Below are 23,322 nucleotides of genomic sequence, written 5' to 3'. Positions count from 1 at the left end.
GTGTGTCTGTGTGTATGTGTGATGCCGCTGTCCATTGGGGAATCCCGCCGGTGACACTCACAAGGCAGAGGAATCCCTGTAGCAGTAAGAGAGCACATGCACCTGGGCTCGGGTTTGTAATTGAAAAATGGTTCGGAAGTAGAGGCAAAAATATCTTAAACATCGGGTTTGTATCTCGAAAAGTTCATCAGTGGAGTGTTTGTAAGTAGAGGTACCACTGTAGTTGAATTAATTAATTTTTTTATTGATTGATTGATTGATTGATTGATTGATTGGATTTGTATGCTGCCCCTCTCTGTGGACTCGGGGCGGCTCACAACAAACATAGAATACATAATAAAACAATTTGATCCAATTAATAACAATTAAAAGACTTTTAAAAAACATCCTAAAAGCTTAAAAACATTCAATTCTCATTCACTCAGTTCATAGATTATTCTAAACACATTCGTTGGTCGGGGGGGGGGGGAGATCTAATGGCCCCAGGCCTGTTGGCAAAGATGAGTCTTCAAACTTTTTCAGAAAGCAAGGAGTGTGGGGGCAGTGCGAATCTCTGTGGGGAGCTGGTTCCAGAGGCCCGGGGCCCCCATAGAGAAGGCTCTTCCCCTAGGCCCCGCCAGCCGAAATTGTCTGGTTGACAGGACACTGAGATGACCAACTCTGTGGCACCTCACCGGATGCTGGGATTCGTGCGGCAGAAGGCGGTCTCGGAGATAATTTGGTCCTTTGCCATGTAGGGCTTTATAGATCATAACCAACATTTTGAAATGTGTCCAGAAACCAATCAGCAGCCAGTGCAGTCCGCGGAGTGATGATGAGATATGGGTATGCCTCAAGAGGCCCAATGCCGCTTGCGCGGCTGCATTTTGGACGATTTGAAGTTTCCGAACACTCTTCAAAGGTAGCCCCACATAGAGAGCATTGCAGTAGTCGAACCTTGAGGTGATAAGGGCATGAGTCTTCAGAGAGGGGCGGCATACAAATCTAAATAATAAATAAATAATAAATAAATAAATGAGTGACCATGAACAAAGACTCCCTATCTAAATAGGGCCGCAACTGATGCATCAGGCAAACCTGGGCAAACGTCCCCCTGGCCACAGCCTAAAGATGGTGTTGTAAGGGCAGCTGTGGATCAAGGAAGATGCCCAAGTTGTGGACCCTCTCTGAGGGAGGTAATAATTCCCCCACAGCCACTCCATCTTGTCTGGATTGAGCTTGAGCCTGTTGGCACCCATCCAGACCCTGATAGCCTCCAGGCACTGGCGCATCACTTCCACTGCTTCATTGACTGGACACGGGGTGGAAATGTACAGCTGAGTATCATCAGCATACTGATGGTAACTCATCCCATGCCCTCTGATGATCTCATCCATGTAGATATTAAACAGCAGGGGGGAGAGGACCGACCCATGAGGAACCCTACAAGGTAGGGACCTAGGAGTTGACCTCAGCCCCACTAACACCAACTGCGATCGACCAGAGAGGTAGGAAGAGAACCACCATAAAACGGTGCCTCCCACTCTCAACCCCTCCAGTTGGCGCAGAAGGATACTATGATCTATTTATTTATTTATTTATTAGATTTGTATGCCTCCCCTCTCCGCAGACTCGGGGCGGCTCACAACAACAACAAAGACAATGTAAGAACAAATCTAATAATTTAAAAAACACTAAAGCCCCCATTATTAAAAGAAAGCATACACAAAAACATACCATGTATAAACGGTATAGGCCCGGGGGAGATGTCTCAGTTCCCCCATGCCTGACGGCAGAGATGGGTCTTAAGAACTTTACGAATGGCAAGGAGGGTGGGGGCAGTTCTGATATCCGGGGGGAGCTGGTTCCAGAGGGTTGGGGCCGCCACAGAGAAGGCTCTTCTCCTGGGTCCTGCCAAATGACATTGTTTAGTCGACGGGACCCGAAGAAGGCCAACTCTGGGACCTAACCGGTCGCTGGGATTCGTGCGGCAGAAGGCAGTCCCGGAGATATTCTGGTCCGATGCCATGAAGGGCTTTATAGGTCATAACCAACACTTTGAATTGTGACTGGAAATTGATCGGCAACCAATGCAGACTGCGAAGTGTTGGAGTAACATGGGCGTAACTTGGGAAGCACATGATTGCTCTCGCAGCTGCATTCTGCATGATCTGAAGTTTCCGAACACTTTTCAAAGGTAGCCCCATGTAGAGAGCATTACAGTAGTCAAACCTCGAGGTGATGAGGGCATGAGTGACTGAGCAGTGAGTCCCGCTCCAGATAGGGCCACAACTGGTGTACCAGGCGAACCTGGGCAAACGCCCCCCTCACCACAGCTGAAAGATGTTTCTCTAATGTGAGCTGTGGATCGAGGAGGACACCCAAGTTGCGGACCCTCTCTGAGGGAGTCAATAATTCCCCCCCCAGGGTAATGGATGGACAGATGGAATTGTCCCTGGGAGGCAGTACCCACAGCCACTCCGTCTTTTCCGGGTTGAGTTTGAGTCTGTTGACACCCATCCAGACCCCAACAGCCTCCAGGCACCGGCACATCACTTCCACTGCTTCATTGACTGGACATGGGGTGGAGATGTATAACTGGATATCATCTGCATACTGATGATACCTCACCCCATGCCCTTGGATGATCTCACCCAGCGGTTTCATGTAGATATTGAATAGCAGGGGGGAGAGGACTGACCCATGAGGCACCCCACAAGGGAGTAACCTCGAGGTCGACCTCTGACCCCCCACTAACCGATTGTGACCGACCGGAGAGGTAGGAGAAGAACTCCCAACCCCTCCAACCGGCGCAGAAGGATACCATGGTCGATGGTATCGAAAGCCACTGAGAGGTCAAGAAGCACCAGGACAGAGAACAAGCCCCTGTCCCGGGCCTGCCAGAGATCATCCATCAACGCGACCAAAGCAGTTTCCGTGCTATAGCTGGGCCTGAATCGAGACTGCTGGGGACCTAGATAATAGGCTTCTTCCAAGGACCGCTGGAGTTGGAGCGCCACCACCTTCTCGACAACCTTCCCCATAAAGGGAAGGTTGGAGACTGGACGGTAATTATTAAGCATGGCTGGGTCCAGGGAAGGCTTCTTGAGGAGGGGTCTCACAAGTGCCTCCTTATAAGGAGCCGGACAGGACCCCCTTCCCATGGAGGCGTTGACAATCTCCTGAACCCAGCTCCGTGTCACCTCCCTGCTGGCCGAAACCAGCCAGGAGGGACACGGATCCAGTAAGCAGGTGGCAGAACTCACAGCTCCAATGGCCTTGTCCACTTCATCAGGTGTCACCAGATCAAACTCTCCCCAGACAGGTGGACAAGTACGTGCCTCAGTCACCTCGACTGACTCGTCAGTCAACTCTGTTATCCAATTGGAGTCGAGGTCTGCCTGGATCCGAGCAATTTTATCAGCGAAAAACGTGTTAAAATCCTCGGGACTATTCTGCAAGAGCTCACCAACTCCCCCCTGGTTAAGAAGGGAGCAGGTCACCCTAAACAGAACAGCCAGGCGGGATTCTGCTGATGCAATCAAGGCAGCACGATACGTGCATCTTGCCACCTTGAGCGCCACTTTGTAAGTCTTAATATGAGCTCTTACAAGTGTTCGACCGGATTCAGACTTACTCTTCCTCCATCGCTTCTCTAGACGTCTCTTCTGGCGTTTTAAGTCCCGGAGCTCCTCGTTGAATCATGGAACTCTACGGGGTCTAGTGCCGCGGAGAGGTCGCAATGGTGCAATCCGGTCAAGAGCCTCCGCTGGAGTCTTGTTCCAGGCCTCAGCAAGAGACTCCGCCAAACTGTGGATGAGTGCATCTGGAACAACCCCAAGCGCCCTCTGACAGCCCTCTGGGTCCATGAGGTGTCTGGGTCGGAACTGTCTAATCGGTTCCACCTCCCTGCGGGGAATGATTGGAGCCAGGAAGTCAAGCCATAATAGAAAATGGTCTGACCATGGCAAAGGCAACACTTCTAAGCCCCTTAGTCTCAGATCATTACTCAATTGCTCAGGGAGGAATATCATGTCGGGTGCATGCCCCCCCTCGTGAGTCGGACCCTGTACTACTTGAGTCAGGTCCATGGCTGTCATGGTGGCCATCAACTCCTGCGCTAACCCAGAAGGTTCGCCGAGCAATGGCAGGTTAAGATCCCCCAAGACTATCAGTCTGGGGAATCCCACAGCCAGCCCGGCTACCTCCTCGAGCAACACAGGCAGGGCTGTTGACACGCAGCTGGGAGGCAGGTACGTGAGCAACAAGCCCACCTGAACCCCTAAGTCCAACTTCACAAGGAGGGACTCACAACCCGCAATCTCTGGAGCAACGAGTCTACGTAGTCACTGGCTCTCCCTGGCAATAATAGCCACTCCTCCCCCCCCTTCCCTGGGGTCGCGGTTGATGCCATGCCTGAAATCCAGCTGGGCAAATTTCAGAGAGAGGAACTCCTCCCTCTGGGCCCAGCCAGGTCTCAGTCATGCATGCCAGGTCGACCTCCCCATCCAGGATCAAATCCCAGATGAGGAGAGCTTTATTTACCACCGACCTGGCATTGAGTAGCAGCAACCTGAGCCCAGGGCCAGAATTACACTCGTCACCAGCACCCTGGGTTGAGCTCACAGAACCAGAACAAGGGATCGCTGTTAAGCAGCGATCCCTCTTTTCCCTAGAACGGATAGTTCCGTGGCTCCCGCCATATCTGCCTCTCCCCAGCAGGACCGGAATGTTCTGACCCTCTGCCACCCGAGAGATGGGTGCCCCCTCCCCTCCTGCCTCTCCAGCATCAGGTGGAACAAAAAATTCATGCATATCATTCCCATTCAGTTCATACATTCCTTCCATCCAATCCCAAATATCCATCCCTAAAATTACCCCCCAGTGAATTAATTAAAAATATAAGATATAAAAATATAAAATTAAAATTAAAATGGTTAACCGATTAGCTGTTAAATTTAATCTGAGACAATGATGTAATAGTCAGTTAGTCCAGACATCCTCTCCATCCAATCATATTCATACATTTGTCTTAAGATTGATCTCCTTAATAAATTAAAAAATTAAAAAGACAAAGGTTATATCATCCAAAAATAGTGTCCCTTCACAATCACACTATCATTTAACATACACATAATCAGTCATTCTCCACTCCCGACCCCTGCAATAAATAACCTTAGCAATATATCTAAAATAATTACTTAAAAAGATGTAAGATCCAATATAAATTGTTAGGTAATATCTGTACAAAAAGGCACATGAGACTGAAACTTAAAAATGTCTTCTATGGGAGTTCTTGTAGTTTGTGTCAGAGATTATAGTCTGATGAAAAATATTGTTCAGTCTGAAAAGAAAAGACTGTCTCTTGCCCTTGCTTTCCTGACCATTATCCACGATCACCACAACAGTGGGGGTTAAATGGCCAAGTCCAAGGACCATTAAGTTTCCACAGCCCAGGAGTCGCAGCAGCCCTAACAAGGAGGGTTGCTCTGGCATATTGGTTATTCCGAATGCCCCAACGTCATTCTCTGGTGTTCTAGGTTTTAAATAGACGCCAGTAACCTCCTCTGGAGTGTCTTCCAGCTTTTGTAGCCGATGCTAGCAGGCTCCCTCCACCACGTTCTTAAAGCCTCTGCCGAGCGCCGCCCCCAAGACAGCAACCACTCCTACTGGCCACCTCCCCAAGTGCCTCGGTGTTTTCGGGTGTTTCAGGTGTTCCTCGGCTTTGCAGCTGACACCAACAGGCTCCCTCCAGCATGTTCTTAAAGTCTCTGCCGGGCACCGCCCCCAAGACAGCAAGCACTCCCACTGGCCACCACCCCAAGTGCCTCAGTGTTTTCGGGCGTTTCAGGCGTCCCCCGGCTTTGCAGCTGACACCAGCAGGCTCCCTCCAGCACCTTTTTAAAGTCTCTGCCGGGTGCCGCCCCCAAGACAGCAACCACTCCCACTGGCCACTCCCCCAAGTGCCTCAGTGTTTTCAGGCGTTTCAGGCGTCCCCCGGCTTTGCAGCTGACATGGTATTGAAAGCCGCTGAGAGGTCAAGAAGCACCAGGACAGAGGGGTAAACCCCTGTCCTAGGACCGCCAGAGATCATCCATCAGTGCGACCAAAGCAGTTTCCATGCTGTAGCCAGGCCTGAATCCTGACTGCCGAGGGCCTATATAATCAGCTCCTTCCAAGGACCGCTGGAGCTGGAGTCACACCACCTTCTTGAAAACCTTCCCCATAAAGGGGAGGTTAGAGACAGAACAATAGTTGTTCAACATGGCTGGGTCCAGAGAAGGCTTCTTGAGGCGGGGGGCGCACAAGTGCCTCCGTGTATGGAGCCGGAAAGGACCCCTCCCTCAAAAAGCATTGATAATCTCCTGGACCCAGCTCTATGTCACCTCCCTGCTGGCCGAGTCCAGCCAGGAGGGACACAGGTCCAACAAGCAGGTGGCGGAACTCACAGCTCCAATGGCCTTGTCCACTTCATCAGGTGTCACCAGGTCAAACTCGCTCCAAACAGGTGGACCAAGACAAGCCCCTGTCGCCTCGACTGACTCGTCAGCCGATTCTGCATTCCAATTGGAGTCAAGACCAATCCAGATCTGAGCAATTTTATCTGCGAAAAACATGTTAAATGCCTCAACACTACCCTGCAAGGGCTCCCCAACTCCCCCCTGATTATGGAGGGAGCGAGTCTCCCTAAACAGGGCGGCTAGGCGGGAATCCGCAGACGCAATCAGGCCGACATTTGTAGGCATGTCTTGTCGACCTGATCAGCGCTTTGTAAATTTTAATATGAGCTTTTTCGGTCAGATTCGCATCTGGTTTTCCTCCAATGTTTCTCTAGACTTCTCTTCTGGCGTTTCATTTCCTGGAGCTCCTCGGTGAACCAAGGAGAACTCCAGGTTCTGTTGCCACAGAGAGGTCGCAAAGGCGCAATTCGGTCTAGAGCCTCCGTCGCAGCCGTATTCCAGGCTGCAGCAAGAGACTCTGCCAAACTGTGTACAAGTGAATCCAGCAAAACCCCAAGCGCCGTTTGAAAACCTTCTGGATGCATCAGGTGTCTGGGGCGGAACCTCCTAATTGGTTCCGCCTCCCTGCGGGGGAGGATTGGAGCCTTAAAATCAAGCCGCAGTAGAAAATGATCTGAGGTAACATCTCTAAGTCCCTTAATATCACATCATTACTCAACTACCCCGAAAGGAATACCATGTTGAGAGTGTGCCCCCCTCTCATGGGTTGGGCCCTGAACTACTTGGGTCAGGTCCATGATTGCCATGGTGGCCATGAACTCCTGCGCCAACCCAGAGGATTCACCAAGCAATGGCAGATTAAAATTCCCCAAGACAATAAGTCTGGGGGACTCCATTGCCAGCCCAGTTACCTCCTCGAGTAGTGCAGGCTCTCTCACCAGCCTCTGAGTCTTGGGATACTAAGCTCCGCATCTTGGGGCACTGGGTTCTGGCGTCGGCCTCTCTCACCAGTCTTGGGGTTCCTGGCTCTGGTGTCGGCCTTTATCACCGGCCTCCTTATTATGTGGAAACAGCCTCTCTGGCATCGGCCTCTCTCACTGGCGTCCACATCCGCATCGTGTGGCGTTAGGCATTGGGCATTGGTGTCATTGTTGGGCATTGGCATCGGCCCCTCTCACTGGCCTTTTCAGCGTTCTTTAAATAGACAGTAGCAGCCCCCCCCCCCATGCACTTTCAGGAAGCCCAAGACAGCAGCCACTATCACCTGTTGCTGCTTGGGTGCCTCGTTGCTCTCAGCGTCTTCAGCGTTCTTTAAATAGATACTAGCAGGCCCCTCCCCATGCACTTTCAGGAAGCCTAAGACAGCAGCCTCTCTCACCACTTGTTGCTTGGGTGCCTCGTTGCTCTCAGCATCCTCAGCTTTCTTTAAATAGTCACTAGTGGGCCCCTCCCATTGCACTTTCAGGAAGCACCAGACAGCATTGATTGATTGATTGATTGATTGATTGATTGATTGATTAGCATTGGAAGGGACCTTGTAGGTCATCTAGTCCAACCCCCCGCTGGTGCAGGAGACCCTATGCCACTCTAGACAAATGGTAGTCCAATCTCTTCTTTTTTTATTTTTTTATTTTTTTATTTTTATTTTATATGACTTACAAACATTTAGACATCAAACAATACAACATTAAACATTTACACTTGATATATTTACAAAATTTATTTTTTAACAATTCTATTTACTATACCTTTTTCTTAATTTCCACCCAGTTGTAAATTTTTCCCCACACTTTGTAATAGTCCTTATTTTGTTGGTTTTGAATTTAAATGTTAATTTGCTAAATTTGGCGGTCTAATATTTTTTTTAATTACTGTTTCTTTGTTTGGAATCTTATCTTGTTTCCAGACTTGTGCATATGCTAATCTTGCAGCAGTAAGTAAGTGATTTATTAAGTAGTAGTTTTCTTTGCTATGTTTGCCTCTAATTATGCCTAATAAATACATTTCCGGTTTTATTTCAATTTTATAGCCCAATATTTCTTCCATCCATGCCCTAATTTGAGTCCAAATTTTTTTTGCTTTGTTACATTACCACCATATGTGGTAGTATGTTCCCACTTCTTTTTTACACTTCCAACATTTGTTACTAATGTTTACATTCATTTTGCCTAGGCGCGCTGGCGCATAATGCCATCGGAAGAACATTTTATAAAGATTTTCTTTATATGATGTTGACAAAGTCATCTTATAGTTAACTGACCATAGTTTTTCCCAGTCTTCTAGCTGAATTGCATATCCAAAGTTAGTCATCCAAGATATCATATTAGGTTTAACAATTTCTTCGATGTTTTCATAATTTAATAGATAAATATATATTTTGGTTATAAATTTTTTGTCAGATCCTGTCAATATTTTGTCTATTTCATTTTGTTTATTACATATTCCGAATTTTACCAAGTCCCAAAACCCGGTGGGACAAAGGTCTGACCGGGTAAAGGGAGGAGGGGAGTGGATGTCATGTGTGGTGCGACCTCACCTGCCCCGAAAGGTGTAGAAGCCATCCAGGGTAGCCCGGGGCCCGGGAACGCTGCCGTCTGCCCAGGCTTCACACCTCCGTGCTAGGAGGAACCCTCGCTACTTCAGCCACCTCTCCAACGTGGTTGCGTCGAAATTCAGCCGAATTTCAACCCCCCGAACTGCAAAATCAGGCTTGGGAGAGCGGAGCTCTGCTCTCGCACGCCTGCTCGCCGTAGACCCGCCCCGGAAGAGTCCAATCTCTTCTTGAACATCTCCAGTGTTGGAGCGTTTACAACCTCCACAGGCAAGCCATTCCATTGGCTGATCGCTCTCACCGTCAGAAGGTTCGTCCTTGTTTCCAGGTTCAGTCTCTCCTTGGTCAGCTTCCAACCATTGCTCCTTGTCTGGCCTCCTGGTGCTTTGGAATTGTTTTTTTTTAGCTGTCACTGCATGTTGCTGGCACGTTAGAATGTTGGTTGTCCACTAAGACTCCAAGATCTCTCTCAAAGTCATTGCTGTTGAGTGTGGTTTCACCCAGTTTGTATGTATATTTTGGTTTTTTTTAATCTAGATGGAGGATTTTACTTTTCTCTGCGTTGAACTTCATTTTGTTTGTTTAGGTTCACTATACTAGTCTCTCAAGATCCATCTGTATCCTAAACCTATCCTCTGGGGTATTGGCTACTCCCGGCAGCTTGGTATCATCTGCAAATTTAATTAGTTCCCCTCTATTCGCTTGTCTAGGTGGTTGATGAATATGTTAAGAGTACAGGGATTAGGACTGATCCAATTGGTGCCTTAGAGTAGTAGATAATCGTCCACCTATAAATTTAAACCAACTTATACTAATTTGAATAACATGATAAATCTTCAGACCACATTGTTCCAAGACTTATTAGTAATTACTATAGGAGCCGTGGTGGTGCAGTGGTTAGAATGCAGGATCACAGGCTGATTCTGCTCACTGCCAGGAGTTCAATCCTGACTGGCTCAAGATGGATTCAGCCTTCCATCCTTCTGTGATTGGTAGAATAAATATCCAGATTATTGGGGACAATATGCTGACCCTGGAAACTGCACAGAGAGTGCTGTAAAATACTATAAAGTGATATATAAGCCTAAGTGTTATTACTGTTGCTATTTTGACACTTAGCTATGCAGCCATATTATTTTGCTTTTATATTTGTATACGGTCATATGAAGCTATAGAATATTCGTAATAATTCTTGAGTATGCATATGACTTCAAAATTTGGACATGAACTGGAAAAAGATAAAATAAGTATTGCTACAATAAAAATTGGAATGCTAAAATGTTTTCTCATATTTTTTCATAGACAATAGTGATGGTGATAATGCTAGTGAATGTGAGGAATATAATAGTGTGTTCAGTCATCTAGAAGAGCTGAGATATAACCTGGAAAAAGAAATAGGCTTTGAAAAATTCATCAAAATTTATGAAGAAATAAAGGTTTGTAGAATGTTTAATATGAAAAAAAAATTGAACAAAATTATCATCTAGTAATAATGGTCTCCTTTATGAAAATTTTAAAAAATAAAATTAAGCTAATATGGTTATTTTTTCAAATGAGTTTTAACATACAGTTTCTTAAGGATGCTCGAAGTAATTCATTGTGTCCGGAGCTGAAGGCCCATTTATGCCTTATTTTGTGTGTCTTGTGCTAATCGTTTTCTGAATAATATGATTTAGAGACAGTTCTCCATAACTTCTATTTCCCAGATTTCCACTGAAAAAGAAGCTTAATAATAACAGTTTCTACCTTGATTTTAGCAAAAAAAGAAATAGCAGCTTTGTTGTCTTGCTACATCTGGATAAGGAAAGTTTGTGATCTTATAATATTTTATTACATTAAGAAGTACATTTCTATAATTTATTTTCTAGACTATACATGAAGATGAAGATGAGAGCATTGATATTTGTTCAACAATAGTTCAAAATATTTTAGGAAATGAACATAAACATCAGTATTCCAAAATCCTCCATTTAGTAATGGCAGATGGAGCATACCAGGAAGGTAAGTATCTGAAAAGCACATGTTTTCAGCATTATTTTTCTGCTGACTGCTAGAAAGTTACCATGTTTTTCAGAGTATCAGACGCACTTTAGTTTTGGGGGAGGAAAACTAGGAAAAAAGGCCTCTGCCTCCCAGCAATTAGCCAAAACAGCAAACAGCATAGATGATATACACCGTTTACTGTGTATTTCTGTGCATGTAAGCCTGAACCATAGAAATAGCAAAGAATTGGAGAAATATACATTATGGCAGTATATTAATGACAGAAAGTTTTCTAAAATGTAGTCACACTAACTCCTCCCAATTATTTAAATACAGTGGTACCTCGGTTCTCGACCACAATTTGTTCCAGAAGTGTGGTCGAGAACCGATTTGGTCGAGAACCGAATTAATTTATCCCATAGGAAATAATGGATTTAATTGGTTCCCAGCCCATTGACTTGCTGGGAACCAATTAAAACTACAGTATTTCCTCTATTTCCTATGGGATAAAGATCTGAGGGGACGGGGTAAGAGGGAATGGGAATCGGAATCCGACACGCCCCTCCTGGCTGCCCTCTTAACAGCCTCCCAGTCTCTACCATCTAACTGCTCCAAGTTGCAGGAAGGGTAGGGCTGGCTGCAATACTGGCAGCTTCGGGGGGCTCCTTTCCTCAGCGGTTCAGTTCATTACCTCCAGGCAGCTGCCTCAATTTTTTCCTTCCCGGCGGCGGCGGCTCTGGTGGCTTCCCTTCGAGGAGCAGCAGCAGCGTCAGGAACGTCACGTGATGAAGGGAAGCCGCCGGAGCCGTCGCCGCCAGGAAGGAAAAAGTTGGGGCAGCTGCCTGGAGGTAATGAACTGAACCGTGTGAGGTTCCGACGCTGCTGCTGCTCCTCGAAGGGAAGCCGCTGGAGCTGCCGCCGCCGCCGGGAAAGAAAAAGTTGGGGCAGCTGCCTGGAGGTAACGAACTGAACCACTGAGGAAAGGAGCCTCCAAGAATGTTAACAAAATTGTTGGACGTTCTCACGGTCAGCCTCACACATCAGTCGGTGCGCCTTATGACATACCTCGACGATATCATAGTGCTCTCAAAGTCACCGGAACAGGCACGTCGAGATCTCACAACTAACCATAATGACTCTTCAGGCTCATGGATTCACGGTCAACAGGGACAAGAGCCACCTGAGCCCGACGACACACCTAGCACACCTAGGCACGATCATAGACACAAACTCATGCACGGTCTTCCTGTCCCAGAAAAGACAGATCAATATTTGAGTTCTAAGAAATCAATGGCAACCTCAGCTATCCTTCCTGTCAAAGCTTTTGGGTACTCTGGTATCCTGTATAGATATTGTACCATGGGCTTGACACCATCTACGCCCACTCCAATGGTTCTTACTGCTCTTTCAAAAGATGAAATCCAGCCACACACAGGAAAGTAACCCTCAGCGCCAGGCTAAGGAAATCCCTACAATGGTGGGCGTCTCCAGCGATCTGGTGGGGCTTGTCCCCAGTGACTGTAACAACAGACGCCAGCTTAAGTGATTGGGAAGCCCACCTTTCCTCCCAGATGGCCCAAGGACTCATCTAGTACAGGGACAACATGTCTTGATATTGACGGACAACCTCTCTCAACTCGTTCCCACATCAACCACCAAGGGGGAACAAGATCCCAAAGGCTGATGCAGGAGTCGGAGTCGCTGTTTCAGTGGGTAGAAGTCAGCGATGGAGGAAGAGTAAGTCCGAATCCAATCGAACACTTGTAAGAGCTCACATTAAGACTTACAAAGTGGCACTCAAGGCGGCAAGATGCGCGTATCATACCACCTTGATTGCATCAGCGGAATCCCGCCCGGCCGCTCTGTTTAGGGTGACCCGCTCCCTTCTTAACCAGGGGGGAGTTGGGGAGCTCTTGCACAGTAGTGCCGAGGACTTTAACACGTTTTTCGCTGATAAAATCAGCGGACCTCGACTCCAATTGGATAACAGTCGATTGACAACAAGTCAGTCGAGGTGACTGGGGCCCGTACTTGTCCACCTGTCTGGGAAGAGTTTGATCTGGTGACACCTGATGAAGTGGACAAGGCCATTGGAGCTGTGAGTTCTGCCACCTGTTTGCTGCATCCGTGTCCCTCCTCACTGGTCTCGGCCAGCAGGGAGATGACACAGAGCTGGGTCCAGGAGATTGTCAACACTTCTTTGGGTAGGGCGTCTTTTCCAGATCCCTACAAGGAGGCACTTGTGTTCGTATGAATAAGCCTTCAATAAGCCGCCTCTGGACCCAGCCATTCTTAACAACTATCGTCCAGTCTCCAACCTTCCCTTTATGGGGAAGGTTGTTGAGAAGGTGGTGGCGCTCCAGCTCCAGCGGTCCTTGGAAGAAGCCGATTATCTAGGCCCTCAGCAGTCAGGATTCAGGCCCGGCTACAGCACGGAAACTGCTTTGGTCGTGTTGTTGGATGATCTCTGGCGGGCCCGGGACAAGGGTTTATCCTCTGTCCTGATGCTTCTTGACCTCTCAGCGGCTTTCGATACCATCGACCATGGTATCCTTCTGCGCCGGCTGGAGGGGTTGGGAGTGGGAGGCACTGTTCTTCAGTGGTTCTCCTCCTACTTCTCCAGTCAGTCACAGGCGGTGTTAGTGGGGGGTCACAGGTCGACCTCTAGGTCTCTCCCTTGTGGGGTGCCTCAGGGGTCGGTCCTCTCCCCCCTGCTATTTAATATGTACATGAAACTGCTCGGTGAGATTATCCAAGGGCATGGAGTGAGGTATCAGTACGCAGATGATACCCAGCTTTACATCTCCACCCCATGTCTAGTCAGCGAAGCAGTGGAAGTGATGTGCCGGTACCTGGAGGCTGTTGGGGTCTGGATGGGTGTCAACAGACTCAAACTCAACCCTAATAAGATGGAGTGGCTGTGGATTTTGCCTCCCAAGGACAATTCCATCTGTCCGTCCATTACCCTGGGGGGGGGGGTCCGCAACTTGGGCGTCCTCCTCGACCCACAGCTCACATTAGATAAACAGCTCATTAGATAAACATCTTTCAGCTGTGGCGAGGGGGGCGTTTGCCCAGGTTCGCCTGGTGCACCAGTTGCGGCCCTATTTGGACCGGGAGCCACTGCTCACAGTCACTCATGCCCTCATCACCTCGAGTTTCGACTACTGTAATGCTCTCTACATGGGGCTACCACTGAAAAGTGTTCAGAAACTTCAGATCGTGCAGAATGCAGCTGCGAGAGCAATCATGGTCTACATTGGTTGCCGATCAGTTTCCGGTCACAATTCAAAGTGTTGGTTATGACCTATAAAGCCCTTCATGGCATCGGACCAGAATATCTCCGGGACTGCCTTCTGCCGCACGAATCCCAGCGACCAGTTAGGTCCCACAGAGTTGGCCTTCTCCGGGTCCCGTCGACTAAATAATGTCGTTTGGCGGGACCCAGGGGAAGAGCCTTCTCTGTGGCATCCCCGGCCCTCTGGAACCAACTTCCCCCAGAGATCAGAATTGCCCCCATTTTCCTCGCCTTTCGTAAGCTCCTTAAAACCCACCTCTTGTCGTCAGGCATGTGGGAATTGAGATATTCCCTTCCCCCTAGGCTTATACAATTTATGCATGGTATGTTTGTGTGTATGTTCAGTTTTTAAATAAGGGTCTTTTAATTATTTTAAATATTAGATTTGTTACATGTTGTTTCATTATTGTTGTTAGCCACCCCGAGTTTACGGAGAGGGGCGGCATACAAATCTAATAAATAAATAAATCCAGCCTCCCTGTCGGCAGAACACATATCGGGGCTGGAGAACGTCTGCGCGGACTGGCTAAGCTGCAGGACTTTAGACCCAGCGGAATGGCACCTGGACCCCAGGATATTTCAGGAAATAGCCTTTCAGTTCGGCAGTCCGGTGATCGACCTTTTTGAAACATGCCACAACACACAACTTCCATGCTTCATTTCCCCCTTATCCTCTCTAGGAGCAGAAGGGGTGAATGTGCTACGTCACCTGTGGCCACCAGGCCTTCTCTATGCATTTCCACCAACTTGCATCATTCAGAAGGTAATCTGAAAGATCCTGAAGGATCTTTTGTTGGCCTCATATTGGCCACATCGGGCATTGTTCGTGGATCTGAGGGACCTCTCCATCTCACCATGCTGGAGGATCCCAGATCCCCTGATCTCCTTTAGTCAGGGATATATTGTACATCCTGAGCCACAGTGGTAGCAACTGACTGTGTGGCACTTGAGGGGGATCGCTTGAGGCGTCAACACCTGCCTGACATGGTCATAGGCACCATGCAAGCTGCACATAGACCATCCACCAAGCCCATTTATCAGGCCACATGGTTGGCCTTTTGGGACTTCTGTGGGCACCAAGAAGTGGATCGACAGACTGCTTCACCGCTCATAGTTTAAACATTCCTTCAAGCAGGACTGGATAAAGGTCTCACTCCCAATACTTTGCAAAGACACGTAGCCGCATTATCTACCATACTAGTGCAGGATTACTACCACCCCCTAACACGTCACCCGTGGATTAAGGGCTTTTTAAGAGGGGCCTCCAACATCCGACCACCGATGGTTCATAGATACCCGTCTTGGGACTTGACTTTAGTTTTGCGAGCCTTGACAGGCCTCCCTTTCGAGATGATACGGACAATCTCTCTACGTTTCCTGTCAATCAAAACCGCATTCTTGGTCGCGATCACCTCGGCCAGACGGGTTTCAGAAATATAAGCCTTGTTGGTCAGACATCTTTCCCAATTTCACCCAGACAGGGTCGTGTTAAGACTGGACCCAGCGTTTGTTCCAAAAGTAAATTCCTCGTTTCACATGGCACAGGAAATAATTTTGCACGCACAGAACTCATCCCTCGGAACTGAGGTGGCACAAACTGGATGTGCGACGAGTTTTTAAAACCTATGTGCACAGAGCACAGCCCTTCAGAACTTCAGAAGCATTGTTTGTATCTTTCTCAACTCAACCTTATTCGGAGTCTTCAGAGAGGGGCGGCATACAAATGCAATAAATAAATAAAATAAATAAACCCATGGGTACCAAGGTTTCATCCCAAACCATCAGCCGTTGGCTGCGAGACTGCATCACAGAGGCATATAGGGCAGAAGTTCATCAAATTCCGCAGGGAGTAACTGGACACTCTACTCGTAGTGCTGCCACTTCAGCAGCTTGGGCAACCCAGGCATCTCTTGAAGACATCTGCAGGGCAGCCACGTGAGCCGCTCCGTCTACATTCATTAAACACTATCAAATTGACTCATTTGCCTCTTCAGAGGCGGCCTTTGGGAGGCGTGTGCTACAAAGGGTGTGCTCAACTCCCGCGCTCCTGGTCCAGACTTCTCCCCTCTAATTAAGGCTTGGATATATCCCACATTGGACTCTCCTTGCAAGTGCATTGGAGAAGGACCATTGAATTTACCTGAACGGTCTTCTCGATGCACTGCAAGGAGAGTCCAAACCCACCCGGCTCTGGGACCAGGGTCACTGTTTTCGTTCAATGGTTTATAGTTCTTAAAGTTTCTTTTGTCCTTCCAGTTGTTTAATATTTTTCATGGTTTACTGCTCCTTCATTTTATTATAGACTGGAGGGCTAGGGGGCAGTACCGGCCTAATATTTAAATTATACTCAGTCCCTTCCAATCAAACTGGAGAATTACCCACATTGGACTCTCCTTGCAGTGCATCAAGAAGACTGTTCAGGTAAGTTCAACGATCCTTTTAAGCTATAAATTACAGCATTAAGCAGAAGGAAGTTTGTTAAAGTGTTCAGGGAGTGTTTTTTCCTCTGCTGAAGGTATCAGATTAGGTTCCAGGAAAGGTGCTAGCTTCGGCCTAATGGCATCCCAATGAGATAAGAAAGTGAATGCAGCATAGAAGAGAAAAGTAAGCTCACCAATTTTTCAACAGTCTTGCCATGTCTGGCAAAGAATTCTTAGCAAGGCAGAAATCAAGTTTCGGGGGGCATTTTCAAGCACCCCAACTCTAACACAGTGCCCAAGAAACTGCACCCGGAATTTCCCCAGATCCTTTGCTTTTATACTTGCTGAGAATGGCATCAAACCCCCAAGAGATAAAACTGCAAGCTTATTTCCTTTTACCATACACATTCTGTGTCTTCTCAGTAACCTCCTGTATCTACCATCTAAGAGTGGGTTATCCACTCTAATGTCTTCTTCCTCCTCTGACTGGGACCACTCCCCCATTAGTATATCAGTCCCCTCTGGTGGTTCCTCAGGTTCATCTGGGTCACTTTCTCCCTCACTCTCAATCTCTGTATCAGCTGGAAACACCACTGGCCCAGGATATCCAGAAGGGCCTGCCTCATCCTCCTCAGAATCTGACATTAACAGAGGTAGATAAGGAATACTCACAACACTATTTTCTCCCTGCCGCAGGCTCCTTCCCCTGTCCGCTCAACCAGATATTAGAACCAGTATTTGAGCCATCGGGAATCTCAGATACTGACAACGTTCAACTTGGGCAGATGAACATCCACCTTGGGCAAAGGACCTGGAACACTGGGAACTTCTGGGGCTGGATCAAGGTCGAAATGGACAATGAGGGATGAGTGGAACAAGTAGGGAGCAATGAAACACAGGATGCACACAGAGAGAGTTCGGCAAGGTCAGACAATACGTCACCGGATTGATGGCCTTTTCAATAGGGAAAGGTTCCAAGAAGCGTTGATCAAGTTTGCAACATGGTTTCTTTGAGGACAAATACTTGATCGAGAGCCAAACTCAATCTCCAACAGTCAATGACGGGGTGTAACATCAGGAGCAGTCTGCAAATCTCTTGTATTCTTCTTTAATTTTATTCAGGGAATGCTTGACCAAGTCATGGACGGACTGAGTGGTGACCTTAGCCAGTGGTATATTCTTCGACAGAGAATGAAATGAACCATCTTGGTCAGCATGTCCACCACAACAAACACGGCTATGAAACCAGCGGAGTTGGGTAAACAACTCAGAAAGTCCATGGAAATAGCCCCCCAAGGTTTCTCTATCATTGGCAAAGGTTGTAACAGTCCAGGAGGAGCTCCTGTGGCTGTCCTGGCTTGGCGACAACAAACATAAGAGTTCACATAAGAGTGGATATCATGGTGAAGTCTAAGCCACCAGAAAAACTGAGACACTAGGTATAATGTCTTGAAGATGCCAAAATGTCCGGCTGCATGGTTGTCATGGCACTGGTTCAGGAATAGGCCACAAAGCATGCCTGCTGGAACATACAACAGGTCTTGGAAACTTAGCAGGCTCTTGGAAAATGTCTACGGCAAATCAGGGCCAATTTTTCTCTTCCGTTGCTTCACAAAATCATCTTGTCATTGCGCCTCCCAAATCTGTCCTCGTAGATCTACTGGATCATGCACAGCTGCTATCAACTTGACAGACAGAATGGTACAAGTAGCAATGGTTCCTTGACTTGGAGGTATTCAGGTTTGCGGGATAAGGCATCTGCTTGTTTGTCGTTCCACTTTGGGATGTAGGTAACTCTGAAATTGAATCTGGTGAAGAAAAAAGACCAACGGATCTGATGCTGATTCAGTTTTCTGGTGGTTTGCAGGAACTCCAAATTTTGGTGGTCAGTTCGCACTTCTATTTGGTAGCGAGCTCCCTAAAGGTGGTGCCTCCAGGAGTTGAACGCGGTCTTGATGGCCAACAGCTCTTTCTCCCAAATGGTGTAGTGGTGCTCGGATGAGTTTAGCTTGCTGGAATAATAAGCACACGGGAACGAGGACCGCCATTGTGGTGTGTCTGAAAGAGCACAGCCCTCACCAAAAAATCTGACAAAATCTGAGGCGTCAGCCTCCATCACAAAGGGACGACAAGGGTCTGGATACTTGAGGATGGTTTCCTCAAGGAACGCTTGTTGTTTGGCATCGCCCCGTTGGAACCTAACTCTCTTTGTCATGAGATGGGTCAGGGGCGGGGTTAAGGTGGCAAACCTCAGGATGAATAGTTCACAAATCCCAGGAGTCTCTTGGCATCTTTCACTCGACACGGGGGTTGCCACGTTTGCAAGTCCTTGAGTTTGCCGGGATCCATGGTGATGTCTTGGGGAGAAATAACATGTCCTAGGAATTCAATTAAAGTCTGGTAAAAGTGACATTTCTCTAGCATGGCATAAAGGTGATGTTCTCTCAGACATTTCAGTCCACCTCTTTCTTGCTAAACACATCAGCAATGTCCGAGAGGTCGGCCAGCAATGTGATGTCAGGTTGGGCTGGCACCTGGGCTGCACAGATTTGGCATATGTGGTCCACGCACTGCAGGCTGGAAAATGAAATAATGGACCACAAAATGTGAGGATTATGAGTTTGCAGCCAAGGACTAAAGGAAAATGAAATCCTTTGGTAACATATAGAATTCGAGGATCTGCTCACATTGTCCGATGGCTAGGCGTACATGTTGTGTCATGAATTTGATGAGTCCAGACAGAAGTATACAACTATCGATTGTCTCGACTATCATGGTGGGTTTGACTGGTCCCAAAGGTATAGCATGTAGACAAGCAAAGGCCTCATCAGTGAAATTGGTGGTGGCTCCAGAATCCATCAAGGAAGGGCTCGGATATGGTTCTTGAGAATTACCTTGGTTGCTAGAATCAGGTGTCTCAGGCAGTGTTCTCTCTAAATTTTTTTTGGGGTGGGCGGAAAAGTATAGTGTCTGAGCGGCAGTCCCTTCGGGACTGGGCGACACAGAAATAATAATAAAATTTCCCTCTCGGCTTCTGGGCAGGTTTGGAAAACTCTGAGTTGATGATGATTTTTAAGTGAGCGATTGCTCACCTGCTCAGCTTAGAGGGAACTATGGTCTCAGGTGTTCAGGATCCTCCTCTGTGGAACTAGAACTCGGCTTGGTGCCTGTGTGACCTAATGTTCTGGTCATTTCTCGGCAGAGTTGCCTGGAACTGTTGAGCAGGATCACGGGCTGGAACAGGAACTACTGCACCAGGTCTCTTTTGGGGACAATAGAATAGAATAGAATAAAATAGAATAGAATAGAATTCTTTATTGGCCAAGTGTGATTGGACACACTTGGCCAGACCTGGTGCATATGCTCTCTATACATAAAAGAAAAAGATACATTTGTCAAGAATTATGTGGTACAACACTTAATGATTGTCATACGGGTAAAATAAGCAATGAAAAACCAATCAATATTAATATAATCTTAGGATACAAGCAACAAGTTACAGTCATACACTCCTAAGTGGGAGGAAAAGGATGATAGGAATGAGAAGAAAAAACTAGTGGAAATAGAAGTGCAGACTTAGTAAAAAGTTTGACAATGTTGAGGAAATTATTTGTTTAGTAGAGTGATGGCGTCCGGGGAAAAACTGTTCTTGTGTCTAGTTGTCTTGGTGTGCCTGCTCTTTAGCGACGTTTTGAGGGTAGGAGTTGAAACAGTTTGTATCCAGGATGCGAGGGGTCAGTAAATATTTTCACCACCCTCTTTTTGACTTGTGCAGTATACAGGTCCTCAATGGAAGGCAGGTTGGCAGCAATTGTTCTTTCTGCAGTTCTGATTATCCTCTGAAGTCTGTGTCGGTCTTGTTGGGTTGCAGAACCAAACCAGGCAGATGACAGACTCAGTAATTCAAGAGATGGCAAAGTGACCCACCTCTGCATAGTACAGGTACAAACCTTCAGCTCTGCGTCTGGCTTTCTCAGCTTCGGTCAGGCAAGATCTGATGGTACTGAGATCCATTGGCTCATGTCTGGCAATGAGTGCTGGATGGCCAGCAGGGTATACAGGTGGCTTCTGAAAGACATGTCTTGGCACAGGGATAGGTGGATTGACAGGTGTGGTCTGAATTCCCCAGCAACGAGCAGGGATGGGTCTGTTGCCCTCAAAAGCTGGAGTCAGTTGCCTAGCAAGACGGGCATGGGTAGCTTGCATTCTGGCTTCAATATCAAAACAATGCTGGTACAATGCATCTAGTGTAGGAGGAGTAGCAGAGTGTATGAGCTCAGTCTGTATCTTGGCAGACAGTCCATAAGAACATAAGAGCCATGCTGAATCAGGCCCAAGCCCATCGAGTCCAGCATTCTCTGTCACAAAGTGGCCCACCAATTGTACATGGGGATCTTGAGCAGAAAGAGAAGACAAAACCCTCCCTTTCCCTTGACCCCCAACAAATGGTACTCATCTTGGAACGTCTCCAAGAAAGCCTCCTCATTCCAATTTAATGAGGAACTTAAATGACGGAAGTCTGCTATGTAATCTGCCACACATCTGGAACCTTGTTTTAACTGGCTTAATTGTCTGGTGGCATTCTGAATGCGAAGGGGATCAGCAAATTCACACTGCATGAGCTGGCAGAATCCTGCATAATTCCCTAAAATAGGAGTTTGCCGTTCCATCAAAGGAGAAGCCCATTCTTGTTCTGTGCACAGCCTCTCAGAGCGAACCCACCGACCCAAAAGTCCTCTATTTCATGGTAAAATCACATTTTTCATTGATATATGCAACACACAGTGAAAAGCAGATTGAATGGCAAGGGAGGGAAAAGGGAGTGATTTTCCTCTCCGAAGTGAAACATCAACAAAGTCTGGGAAAAGTCCCAGCTAATGGCATTCCTTAGGTAACAGAATCTGTTTTTCATTCAAAAGGATAAACCAACTCACCAGAATCTCGGACAAACATCATCCAGCAAAGAATGTATTTTAGTGAGGCAGGAATCATGTTTTTGAAGCCTTTTTCAAATACTTCCCTCTAAAACCTCTTCCATGAACAGCGTTGAAACCCCACACCCAGTTACCCAAAATCCCTTGCTTTTATATTGCCTGGAAGTGACATCATACCCCAAAGAGGTAAAGCTGTAAGCTTATTTCCTTTTGCCTCTTGCCTTCTCAGAAATCTTCTATATCTAGCATCTAACCATGGATTATCCACTCTAATGTCTTCCTCATCCTCCGACTGGGACCATTCTCCTATTAGCCCCCTCTAGTGGTTCCTAAGGTTCACTCAGGTCAATTTCCCCCTCACTCTCACTCTTTGCATCAGCTTGCAACCCCACTAGCCCAGGGTATCCAGAGGGGCCTGGCTCATCCCCCTCAGAATCTGACATTACCAGAGGTGGACAAGCAGCGCTCACAGCAGGTTTGCCCATTCTTTGGATAGAATTTATCATACTGCAATTTGTAATTGTACATATTTCTATTTAATGTTTTAATGGAAATTTTATTAGATGTGTTCATACTGCAGAAAATAAATATGCTAAAATGTACAGTGTTTTGTGTATTTATCTGTATTGACTTGGTGCAATGCTAATTTTGATCTTTTGCCTGTTATTAAAAGAGGCAAAAACTGGATTTTGCTAGTTCCTGAGATTCTTTCATAACTAATATGAAACAATTTTACAGATGCCTAATATTTAATACAATTTGAGTTGTATTGTTTCTAATCCCACACATGAAACATGTAGCTAGAGGGATTTAAATTATTTAAAAGAAATAGACCAAATAAAAGAAGAGGTGGAGTTGCACTATATATAAGATATAACTATATCTCTACAGTAATAGAGCACAATAATGATGAAAACTGCCTTGAATGCATTTGGATCAATATAAAAGAGGAAAAATGGCATTGCCATAGGTATATACTATAGCATAGGCCACACAACCAAACAGGAAATAGATGAAGGAAGGAAGCACTTCATAAGAGTAATGGGGGATTTTAACTACTTGGGCTTTAACTGTGAGATGAAACTCGGCACCAAGTAGAAGATCAAACAAATTACTGACAAACCTAGCAGACAACTTTGTTTTCCCAAAAACAGAGAAGAGAACAAGGGGGTCAGCTACATTGAATTTAATTCTCACTAACATAGATGAAGGTGTTGAAGCTACAGGAACCTTTGGGGAGAATGATCATGCAATATTGGAATTCACCATGGTGCAAGCAGAAGCAATAGAACAAAGTCAAACTAGAGTTTTGGACTTTAGGAGAGCTTATTTCAATAAAGTTAGAGAGAGCTTGGGAAAGATTCCATGGATGAAAATCCTGAAGGGGAAAATAACTCAGAAAGCTTGGGAAATTTTGAAAAGTGAGAATATAGTAACCTAATCTAGCACAATACTAATGAAGAAGAAAAATAACATCTCTCAAAAGAAAGCAACTTGTCTGCATAAATAACTCTTTGTTAAATTGAAAGACAAAAAGTATAAAACACAACTAAGGCAGAGTATCAGCAAATAGCCCTAGTCCTCAAAGATGAAGTGAAGAAAGCTAAGGCTTATAATGAACAAAGGCTTGTGATAAAAGTAAAAAATAACAAAAAAATAATAATTCCAACATGTTAAAAACAAGAAAAAAGAAACA

General features: G+C 46.5%; 1 protein-coding gene across 36 annotated transcripts in view; it reads left to right on the top strand.

The window, feature by feature from the left end:
* Positions 1–23,322, top strand: part of NEK1 (NIMA related kinase 1) — a 213,091-nt gene that overhangs the window by 186,081 nt on the left and 3,688 nt on the right. For 18 of the 36 annotated variants that reach the window (XR_011559613.1, XR_011559611.1, XR_011559607.1 and 15 more), the window contains 3 exons: positions 10,294–10,427; positions 10,860–10,992; positions 16,575–16,693. Coding sequence is in view for 18 of the 36 variants with exons in the window: in XM_070757415.1 (XP_070613516.1) it covers positions 10,294–10,427; positions 10,860–10,992; positions 16,575–16,612 (305 nt within the window). In the remaining 18 variants the exon portion in view is untranslated. Of the gene's footprint in view, positions 1–10,293; positions 10,428–10,859; positions 10,993–16,574; positions 16,694–23,322 lie in introns of those variants that run through there. The other 18 variants (XM_070757424.1, XM_070757419.1, XM_070757420.1 and 15 more) reach the window with 2 other exon arrangements.

Source organism: Erythrolamprus reginae, chromosome 7, assembly GCF_031021105.1.
Source record: "Erythrolamprus reginae isolate rEryReg1 chromosome 7, rEryReg1.hap1, whole genome shotgun sequence".
In the NCBI taxonomy this organism is placed as follows: Eukaryota; Metazoa; Chordata; class Lepidosauria; order Squamata; family Dipsadidae; genus Erythrolamprus; species Erythrolamprus reginae.
This window is presented reverse-complemented; position numbering and strand designations above follow the sequence as displayed.